At 40.7% G+C, this 11,307-nt stretch overlaps 1 protein-coding gene across 1 annotated transcript; it reads left to right on the plus strand.

Moving 5' to 3' along the window:
• Positions 1–10,095: 10,095 nt before the first annotated feature.
• Positions 10,096–10,641, plus strand: LOC117180423. Its single transcript, XM_033372921.1, has one exon. It carries the CDS (start codon positions 10,096–10,098, stop codon positions 10,639–10,641), a length of 546 nt encoding a protein of 181 aa, XP_033228812.1.
• The last annotated feature ends 666 nt before the right edge of the window (positions 10,642–11,307 follow it).

The raw sequence follows: 11,307 nt of genomic DNA on the forward strand, positions 1-11,307 counted from the left end.
GTTGATGACAGAGAATGAAGAAGGGATGGCGGGATTAATTACAGGATTAGAGAAATACTTAGATGGGAAGAAGCTAAATGTAAATGTAGAAAAGACAAAGATAATGAAAAGAAGGTTAAAAAAATTGGAGAAAGAGAATGTGGTTATTTGATACGCTGGTATGGCCGGTATTGGGTTATGAAACAGAGATATGGGGATGGAAAGAAAGGGAAGATATTGAGATTTTACAAGAAAGGTATATAAAGTGGACACTAGGGTCAGACTGGAGGACGCTAGGATATATGGTAAGAGAAGAAGCGCAAAGGGATAAGTTAAGTATTAGAGCGGGAAAATGGGCGGGGAAATTTGAGACAAAGCTGTGGGAGGGGGGTGGAGTTGGCGAGAAAGTATTTGATGGAGGTAGAAGAGAGAAGAGGGAGGCCAATCGAATTAACGAGATGGAAAGAAGAAAGAAGGGAGTTATTTAATGATAGAGAAATAGAAGACGAGACTGGAGTAAACTATAAAGAATTGGAAAAAAGGGAGAGAAAATGATAATTAATAGAAAGATGGGGGATGATTGAGGAATCAAAATACAGTAAATGGTATAAGCTGATAAAAAGGAAAGGAGTATCAAAGTATTCAGAAAGAAATGGGGAGAGAGAAGGTGGAGCAGAATAGCAAGATTTTGATTGTGAAGCGAGGTAAGGAAGGGGATGTGCTGGGAAAAAGAAGAGAACAGAAAGGGTAGAGGTTGTGAATGGGAGAAGGAAACATGGGAGCATGTATGAGAAGGATGCAGGAGAGGAATGGAAGATGAAGGAAGCTGGCAAGAGAATTTGGTTAAGATTCTAGGGGAGGATGGATTAGAAGAAGAATGGATGAAGGAGTTGGAGGGTGCTAGAGGAGCGAATGAGAAAGAATGAAAGAATGCATGTGAAAAAAGCCAAATGGAGATATGAAAAAGCGAAAGAAAAAGGAAACGGAAGTCGATTAGATTAGAAGCGTACAGACTGTAAGTATTGGTAATGTCAAAATTAGGTAGACAAAGATTCATTTGCGTTCTCATTCTCTCTCTCTCTCTCGCTTGTACTCTCGCTTTCGTTGGCTCCCTCAATCATTAGATAATAAGTCTTAAATTGCGCTATCACCGGAAATAGAGATAGGGAACTAGATATAATACTTTATGTAAATAGTTGTAATTAATTGTATATATATAGAAAGGATAATATTGTAAATATATATACATATATATATATATATATATATATATATGTGCGTGTTTGTGTGTGTGCCTATATATATATTCCTCTAGAATCAAACTGAAGGGCCTATGACAAAGCCACCGAACGCGTTCTCGGGTTGCGGATAGAGGGTCCCTGTACCAAGGGTTTCTGCTGAATATGGTTACAAAAATAAATAGGCAGTCGCGAACAATTGTCCAGGGGTGGTCGCGAAGGAATTAACCCCCAAGCGGAGGTGTGAAAACCGTGCCGAAAGCTGAATGGCACATGGGTGAGGTGTCTAGAACGGTGACTCTGGGACTCCGGGCGAACTCTCAGAGTACGCAGCCTTATCCTTGCATGCGGGGCTCTACAAGGATGAACGAATCCCTTTCCCTAGCTTTTCGTGGGAACAGCAATGACAACACCAAACATAGTTGTAGTAAGTGCGGTTCAAAACAACAGAAGGCGCAGGGCACCCGACAATGGGTCGGCCAACAGTGCCGACCAATCTAGAGCTGGGGGAGCCAATGAAAATGGATTCAATGCGATGGATCGGCGGGATCTCGTGACCTTTGGGTGGACGGAGCAACTGATTCACGACTTGCTAGACTACTACGATGCGAGTGTGGCCCGTGAACAAGGTTGCATGGCACGGCTGCATGCTCTGTGGTGCGAGAAACACCCTGAGCTATCGCACTTTTCGCAGCAACGTCTGCGAAACCATGCTACACTACTCCGTAAATGGGGCTATGTAAGCGGAACGCCTACTCTACCACTGCTAGAACAAGCCGGCAAAAAAAAAAGGGAGGCCACACTAAGACCAACCGCAGGCAGGCATCCAATAGATGAAGAGCGATGCTTTACGACCCGGAGAAATATCAACACCAAGGTTTCTCTCAAGCCTAAAGATCTGGCTGAAATGGATGACGAGCTTCGTGGACATTTTTACGGTGAATCCGACCTCTGGGCTATCAATTATTGTGTGTATAATGCAGCGAGAGCTTTGGCCGATGCGAACCGTAAAACAAAACCAACGGCTGATCATAAGACCAAAAGACGAATGCATCAACTTGCCATAAAGATAGGCTGGGCAAGACAGTACGCGTCCCGCATTCAATATGTGATTGACTACATCATATCTGGCAGGAATTTTACCGCCAAGGTTCGAAAGTTCGCGCGCGAACTTCGGACCCGTTATCACACACTTAACAAGTCAAAGCTGCTGACCATCAGGCACCGTATTGTTGAGAGAATACGGATACTATCTGACGCTAAGAGAAGTCTAGAGCCGAGGGAGACGTGGATCAGAGAAAATCAACAGTTTCTCTCTGACCCATCTCGACTCTTCCAAGATCCTCCAGTTACTGTCGAACACCCACCCAAACCAGAGGAGGTCGAAGTATTTTGGAGAGAAGTCTACGAAGTTCAGCATAGACTGGACAAAGACTCAGAAAATATAAATAGCTTTAAGGAGTTATGTTTTGCCCTCATAATACCTGATAAAGAATGCCCACCCATCACTACCGAGGAGGTGAAAAAAGTATTAAGAGGGATGAAGAACCATTCCGCACCGGGACCAGACTGTATCAAAACCTTCCGGTGGAAGAAGTTTTCTTCAAACCATCAGCATTTGGCCCGTATTTTCACCTCATATTTGAAGCCGGAAGTGCCGATTTCAGAGTGGTTCCTGGAAGGGTGCACAATACTCCTGCCGAAAATAGGCAACTTAGCTGACCTAAAGAACTACAGGCCAATAACTTGTCTGAACACGCTTTATAAGATATTCACAGCTATCCTAAATGATATGAGTGTTCGGGCAATTGAACCTGTGTGGCAAGAAATGTACGAACAACGAGGCTTAAAGAAAGGCGTAGCCGGATGTCGGGAGAACCTGCTCATCGATAGATGTGTCTGCAAAGATGCAGCATTCTACCAGCGCGACCTATCAATGGCCTGGATTGATTATCGGCAAGCTTTCGATTCTACATCCCGTAGACTTATCATCTGTCTTTTGGAAATCTTAAAGGTTCATCCGCAAATAGTTGGGTGCATAGAGAGATTGATGCCGCTTTGGAAAATCAGATTTACTATCTCATCTGGAAAAAATCGTGTGACAACTAACAAGGTCACGTTTCAGAGAGGTGTCTTTCAGGGCGACACCATGAGCCCACTCCTCTTTTGCCTTACATTATTGCCACTATCTCTAGCACTGCGCCATTCCGACGGGTACTTGTGCAGCAAACCTCCAGATCGAAAGTACAAGGTCACTCATGTATTTTACGTGGACGATCTTAAGATCTATGCTAAAAACAGAGAGCAACTTCATCTAGCTCTGGGGATTGTCGAACGATATACTAAGGAAATTGGAATGGAATTTGGGGTAGACAAATGTGCCAAGGGTTATTTGAAGCGAGGAAAACTTAATGGCATCCCTGAAGATCCTGAGCTCGTTGATAGAAGCGCCATACGACATCTTTGCGCTGGAGAGACTTATACATACCTGGGCGTACCACAGAGCCGCATTCAGGATGTGACATCTATAAAGGATACTCTCCGAAGCAGATACAAACGTCTCATCCGACAGATTTGGTCTTCCGAACATTCGGCGAGGAACAAAGTATCTGCAACGAACATGCTTACCGTCCCGGTACTACTCTATTCATTTGGAGTAGTTCCATGGACGAAGAACGAGCTCAGATCTCTTGATATCGGGACAAGAAAGGTTATGCACATGAACCAAAGCATGCATCTTAAGTCTTCCGTTCCGCGACTGTACATCTCACGCCGTCAAGGTGGTCGCGGAATATTGAGTGTTGAATGTCTTCACAACAGGATTATTCTGGGTACAGCACATAGAGTTGCAAATGGAAGAGACCCTCTTCTTAAAATGGAGAGGAATCACGAAGAAGTGGGCAAAGGAGCATTTCTATACAAAGCAGCGGAGGAGGCTACTGAAACAGTCGGACTTGACTTCAGTATTAGGGGTGAGCAGAATGCATCAAATCTAATCTATCTCGAGTTCTCACTCCTGAAAGCCCGGATTAAGAAAGCACAAGAGAAAAACTTTCGTGAACAGCTCCTCGATAAGAGGATGCATGGTATCTTCCACAGAAATGTGAAGGATCATTTAATGTCTTGTGAGCTAACGTTTGCTTTCCTTGAATCGCCCGGATTGAAGTCTGGTACAGAGGGTTTCATTTTTGCATGCCAAGACTGTGTCATTTCCACCTTAACATACCGTCGCCACATTTTAAGCCAAGACATTCCCGATGATAGCTGCAGGGCGTGCCATGCACACCCCGAGCATTTAGCTCACATACTATCTAGTTGTCCAACACACGCGGGAACGACCTACATTCAAAGGCACAATGCGGCACTAAGAGTGCTTTATTACCATCTCTGTCACTCCTACGGCATTCACCTTAATATCGCTCCACTAAATGCTCCTAAGGAACTTGAGTCAACTGTCGAGAATGGGAAGTGCCGCATATACTGGAACTTTATACTCTCGACAATTGTTTCTGTTGCTTACTCGAGGCCTGACATGATTTAAATATTTGAGAGTTAAATCTTTATAAATCGTTTGAGATTTTTGTTAAAGCATTTTTAAAAAATTGAAAACTTTGTTTATATTTTAAAATATTTCGAAATGTTTGCGAAGTCTGTAATATTTAAAATGGTTATGAAATCTTTGTAACAATATTTTAAGTTTTTTGAAATTTTTTAAATATTATAAATATTTTTAAAATCTTTGAAAATTTTTTTAATAGTTGGAGAAATCTTTAAAGAAATTTTGAAGTTTTTTGAAATCATTAGAACTCTGCGAAATATTTGTAATTTTGATTATCTTGTGACACTTTTGAAAGCTATTTTTAATCATTTACAATTTTTAAATTTGTGAACAAGTTTTTTAATCTCTGTAAATTTTTTTTAATCTATTGTACTAAATTAATATCGATGTTGTTGATCGGATGTAGATTTTGATGTTTTTCCGCCTGAGATAATGATAAATTGACGTAGTATTGTTGGAAGAAATTGACATACTTCAGACAATCAGGATCTCCTGATGTTGTAGATTCTTTAATAAAAATTCTGCGTTTCGGTAAACAAAAAACTCACCTTATCAGAAAACGATAGTTCTACCCGAGCAGACCGAGTGAACGGAAAGGACCGTTGGCTCTCGCGCTTCGCACTAGACAATATATTGTCAAGCTATGCGCTTGATCTTTGGGCATAGACTTTTCAAAACGAAAGGTGAAAGCATCGACAACAGTAATTTGGTGATTATGAATTCTCTTTTGTTAAAGCTTCTTTGGCTTTAACGAACACATTCTCATCACGTATCTCGTGCTTTGCACTCGAGGTTATCCCTGAAATTTTATATCATTCCCATAAATGTATACCACCTTGATCAAAAAGTTCCCAGAATCATCATCGTTTGGCACACCTATTAACAATATTCCCTGCCCTGAAAGACACCTCTCTGAAAGGTGACCTGGTTAGTTGTGACACGATTTTTTCCTGATGAGATAGTAAATCTGGTTTTCCAAAGCGGCTTCAATCTCTCTATGCATCTCACGATTTACGAAGGAACCTTTAAGCTTTCCAAAAGACAGATGATAAGTCTATGGAAGGCCGAATCGAAAGCTTGCCGGTAACCAATCCGGACCATCGATAGGTCACGCTAGTAGGATGCTAAATCTTTGCAGACACATCTATAGATGAACAGGTTCTCTCGACATCCTTCTAAGCCTTTCTTTGACTTGTTAAGTCTGTGATAACGGGTGCGGAGCTCGCGCGCGAACTTTCGAACCTTGGCAGTAAAATTCCTGCCAAATGCATTCGTCTTGTGGTCTTGTGTTTCTCGCACCAGAGAGCATGCAGTCGCGCCATGTAACCCGGTTTATGGGCCACACGCACATCATAGCACTTTAGCAAGTAGGGATTTAGTCGCTCCGTCCACCTTAAGGTACCCAGATTCCGTTGATGCATCGCATAGAATCCATCTTGCTTGGCTCCCCCGGCTATAGAGTGGTCGGCATTGTTGGCTGACCTATTGTCGAGAGCCCTGCGCGTTCTGTTGTTTTGAAATGCACTTACTACAACTATGATTGGTGTTGTCATTGTTGTTCCCATAAGTAGGTAGGGACAGGGGTTCGTACGCTCTTGTAGAGCCCCACATACAAGGATAAGGCTGCGTACTCTGAAAGGTCTCCCGGTATCCCTGTAAAAATTTGAATTTTTGATTTATCAAGGAAATTCAAAAAGTTATGATAATCTTCTACTGCATTTAGAAATCAAACTTTTTATTTTCTTGACATTTTTTCATATCGTCCGTTATTTGACTTAAAAGGTTCATTTTCGTGTTTTTTTAATTTTGTAAATGCTATAACTCTAATATTTTTTTTATTTTATAAAAAAAGTTATAAGGATAAATTGTTCGACTTTTTAAATACTATGAATAACCGTACAAAGATTTCTTGAATTTAAAAAAAGTGGTCTCAAAAATATTCAAAGTGCGCTCACTTCTTTAATTTTTATCAAAATGGCTGGCTAACCAACTTGAGCTTTAGTTCAGGGTACTTAAAGAGTGTAACAGAGGCCAGTCTAATAAAAATGGTTTTTTGAAAAGTTATCTTGCTGACAGATGGGCATAAATACATACAAACAGACCTACAAACAGACAGAGTCGTAAAACCCTATTTTTCGGATTCAGTGGGTCTCAAGACGTGGACTGTTTGGAATTGACTGATTTGTCTATGTTTAAATATTTTATAAACCAAATTACGTCTTATCTATCACATATTTATTGAATTGTCTGTTAATCTATTTATATGTAAATCCTTCAAATCTTATCCTTTTATGAATATCAATTTTTATATTCTAATTTTGTAATTACGTTCTCTTCCGTATTAATTATTCTATCCACAGTGTATTATTTTTCGGCAAGTAAACTTGTTGACTGTGTATGTAAGAGTGTCGTTGAACACCTCTGAATAGAGCATTATTAGTTAAATTTAACTTAAGTATCAACTTATTTGTCTTCCCTATTTTTTCTTACCATTAATGATAATTATTAACATTGGAGTGCTTAATTCTACATCACAGTTCTGCAGCTTTTTATATTGTTTAAACATTTGTGGACATTTTTGGTCCTTCGAGCCGGATCCATAGCAGGATCCATCCAAGTGACCATAGCTCCCTTAGTGACTATTATTAATTGTCCACGTGTTTGTTCGAAAATTGTCTTGTGAATTTCGAATCGTTGCTCACGACTTTTAAAGGGTTTGAAATTACAACTACTGACTCTCGTGTAATTGCGAATTCGTGTAAATAAATTTAGCAGCTCTTAAGGCTCTGAAGATGAAGCTGGAGCTTCATCTTCAGCATCCAAGGATTCCTCAAACTATAGGTCATTCACGAAATCTGAGGCATCTAAACGGAACCAGGGTTATCGTGGTTTAACAAAGGGCTCAGCAGCTACAGCGCATGTCACTACTGATCAGATCAATGGTCAAGGTCGAAAGTGTTACCACTGTGGACAGCAGCATTTCTTAATGCACTATCCACAATTCTAAACATTAAATGCAATGCAATAAAAGGAGCTGGCTTCGTAGAAAAAACTATGCTACAATTGTCTACGTCAGCATCTAGGAAACGAGTTTTCGTCATCGAGAAAGTGTCGTATATGTAACAAGAAACATTACACTATGCTTCATCAGGGCATATCGGCAATTAACCATATTCAACAATCATCAACAAATGAAAAAGAGAAATCACAGTCATCAACGACACATCACATGTTTGCTCATCACGTGACTAGACCTCGGGCTAAGGGCCTGTTACCTACAGCTATTCTATGAGACACTTCAAGTAATGGTACTTCAGAGATAGTGCGCACTCTCCTTGATAACGGTTCTGAAGTTTCACTTGCTTCAGAATTTCTCGCACAACGTATCAGGCTGCCTCTCTCGAATTGTGACTTAGACCTTCTAACTATGAATCTAACACAACCGTTGGAATGCATATTTCCTTACAGGAAGACGTGACTTTTGATCTTCAAAATTTTTGGAAGGAACAAGAGATTTCCCCTAAAATCGCGTTGACAGCTGATGATCAGGAATGTGAGGATTTCTTCGTTTCTGCTCATTCTCGCTCACCTGAGGAGGGAAGGTACGTGGTTCGGCTTCAAATGAAGCGCAATTTGCAATCTTTCGGAAATTCATTTTGTCCAGCTCTTTGAACTTTGAATAGCCAGGAACGTCGCCTCGCGCGTGACGTGCCTCTTTTTGAGGCTTATGATAAGTTCCTCGTGGAGTATGGCACTCTTGGTCACATGGTTCCCGATAACGAGACTTGATGAATATTGTACTGCGTTGGAGATTTCATGTCATTGTTGTTTGTTCTGATGTTGAGAAGATGGATAGACAGATTCAGGTGCATCGAGATGACCAAGATCTTTAACTCATCCTATGGAGAAAATCTCCCGAGGACCCAGTTCAAACTTTCCGTCTAACAACAGTCACATATAGATTGTCGTATGCGCCTTTTCTTGCTCTTTGATATCTACAGCAACTCGTAATTGATGAGGGACAATACTATCCTCTTGCCGCCAAAGCAATTCAAGAAGGGACCAACGTTGATGATGTAATTTCAGGTGCAGCTACTTTGGAAGAAGCTATACTTTTGCAGAATCAGTTACATCATCTATTCAAAGTGGGCGGTTTTCCCCTTCCAAAGTGGATATCAAAGGATCTCTAATTATTAAAGAAGGTACCAGAAAAACATCAAAAATCATCACAAACCAAGTATCGAGACATTCTTCGTTATTTTTCAGCGATTGAGATACCTCGTTGGATCAGATTTCGTTCGTCTTCTGGTTCTTACGAACTACACGGATTTGGCGATAACTCGGAAAGAGCTTACGCCGCTACTTTCTACCTTCTTGCCATGTCAGCTTCTGAAGAATCTGATGTATCACTCGTGGCTTTAAAATCTAAGGTAGCTCCTGTGAAGCAGTTGAGCTTGCTGCGACTTGAACTATGTGGAGCAGTTCTATTGTTTCACTAAATGCAGTATGTGCAACAGACATTCCAGTTAAATGCCCCTGCACATTCATGGAGCGATTCAACTGATACTCTTGACTGGATTAAATAACATCCCACGAGATGAAAGACCATCATAGGAAATCGGGTTCCTGAAATTCAAACGACGCTTCCTTCAGCACACTGGCATTATGTACCATCAGCGAGTAATTCAGCTGATTGTGCATCGCGAGGTATTCCTGCCAAGAACTTAGCTTCCTTTTTACATTGGTGGAAAGGACCGGATTAGTTAACGGCATCGTCCATCTGGCCAGTCCGACCTCTGTCAAAGAAGAAGAATAATGTGGATATGGCAGAAAGAGAGGTGCAAGCCAACACAGCCACCATCGTTCTATTATAATGGGACATTCTTCATCGATTTTCTACATTGGAGAAACTTTTACGAACTACAGCTTGGTTAATGAGATTCCTGCTATACCGCCGTCATCCATCAGACCCGATTAAACCAGCGTTGACACCCTTAGAACTTCATTCTACCAAACCTGGCCTGGATTAGACATGAACAACATAATTATATCGGAGCTAAAATTAGCATCTTTATATCAGGAAAGAAGATCTCTCCAAAGAGTAAATTGAATCGATTAACACTTTCCATTGATGCTAAACACCTTCTGCGAGTAGGAGGTCGTTTGAAAAACTCTATTATGAATTCAGACAAGAAACACCTTCTCATTCTTGCTTCGGAATCTACGTTGACGGCTCTACTTGTCGAGTACCATCATCGACGTTGTCTTCAGGGTGGTGTTCAGCTCACCCCCGGAACCTTGAGACACCAGTACTGAATTATGAAAGGAAGGTCTGTCGTCAAAACATTCAATCATCGATGCCTGCTATGTCTTCGTCAGAGAGCAGCCACCTCTCAGCAACTAATGGGAAATCTTCCAGCAATTCGTTCAAGTCCAAGGAAACCATTCCTACACACTGATGTGGATTATGCTGGACCTATCCGCCTTCGTACCACCAAGGGTCGTGGCTATAAATCTTATAAGGGTTATATTGCCGTTTTTCTTTGTTGTTCCACCCGTGCTGTACACTTTGTAGTAGAATCCGACTATATAGAAAATGGCTTTCTAGCAGCCTATACTCGATTTGTTTCTCGTCGTGAAATAAGCAAAATATTATCCAGTGACCAGGGGACCAACTTCATTGGTGCTCACGTCAACCTTCGAGACATATTTTCTTCAGCCTCGAAACAATCAACATTTGTTGCTTCAGTGCTTGCTGCTGATGGCACTGAGTGTAGGTTCAATCAACCAGGTGTACCTTATTTTGGCGGACTTTGGGAGGCAGCTGTAAAGTCTTCTAAATACCACATTCGACGAGTTCTTTGAGATAGAACTTCGAAATTTGAGCAGAGATGGGTTGTGACATGTCACTCGAGGTTTTCCATGTATAATACATAAACGACGTAATATACGTAAAAATGGTAGAAAACTATGTATAATACATATCAAAGATGGGGATCGTTATTAAATTGGGCGGGACTGCATTTGACAGATTTGAATAATTGACATAACCTCTTATGAAGCTGTCCAATCGATTTAATTTTAATTTCAACAGTAAAAATGTTAAGAAAAAGTGTAAAAAAACATTTCAGGAGGGGAAACCGTAGGAAAACATTAATTTCGAACGCGAACGATTACTTACACTCGTGTTCCACATGCTCGAAAACGTTGCGAATTATGAAGCACAATAAACACGTATATTATTATTTTTTTTATTATTTGTTTAGGAGTGTGATAAATAATGACGAATACTGAATTAAATGCTCAATATTAGTTATTTCTATAAGGCAATTGGGTATTTTTAGAGTAAAGAATTCGAAAATCCCGCTCATACAGTAGCGTGATCAAATGTCAAATACATTTGTAGAAAACTAAGAACGTAATATACGTAGTAACATACGAGGGTGGATTGATAAGTTTCCGGCCTGACCAAGAGATGGCGCCACTAGGCCTACCTTGAGGTGGCGTTCTATAGTACCATCCTTAGATAGC

The sequence above is a fragment of the Belonocnema kinseyi genome, chromosome 9 (assembly GCF_010883055.1).
Source record: "Belonocnema kinseyi isolate 2016_QV_RU_SX_M_011 chromosome 9, B_treatae_v1, whole genome shotgun sequence".
Classification (NCBI taxonomy): domain Eukaryota; kingdom Metazoa; phylum Arthropoda; class Insecta; order Hymenoptera; family Cynipidae; genus Belonocnema; species Belonocnema kinseyi.

Bases quoted from the DNA above. Each gene is read 5' to 3' on its own strand.
- LOC117180423 (XM_033372921.1), top strand. From the start codon at position 10,096: ATGAAAGGAAGGTCTGTCGTCAAAACATTCAATCATCGATGCCTGCTA.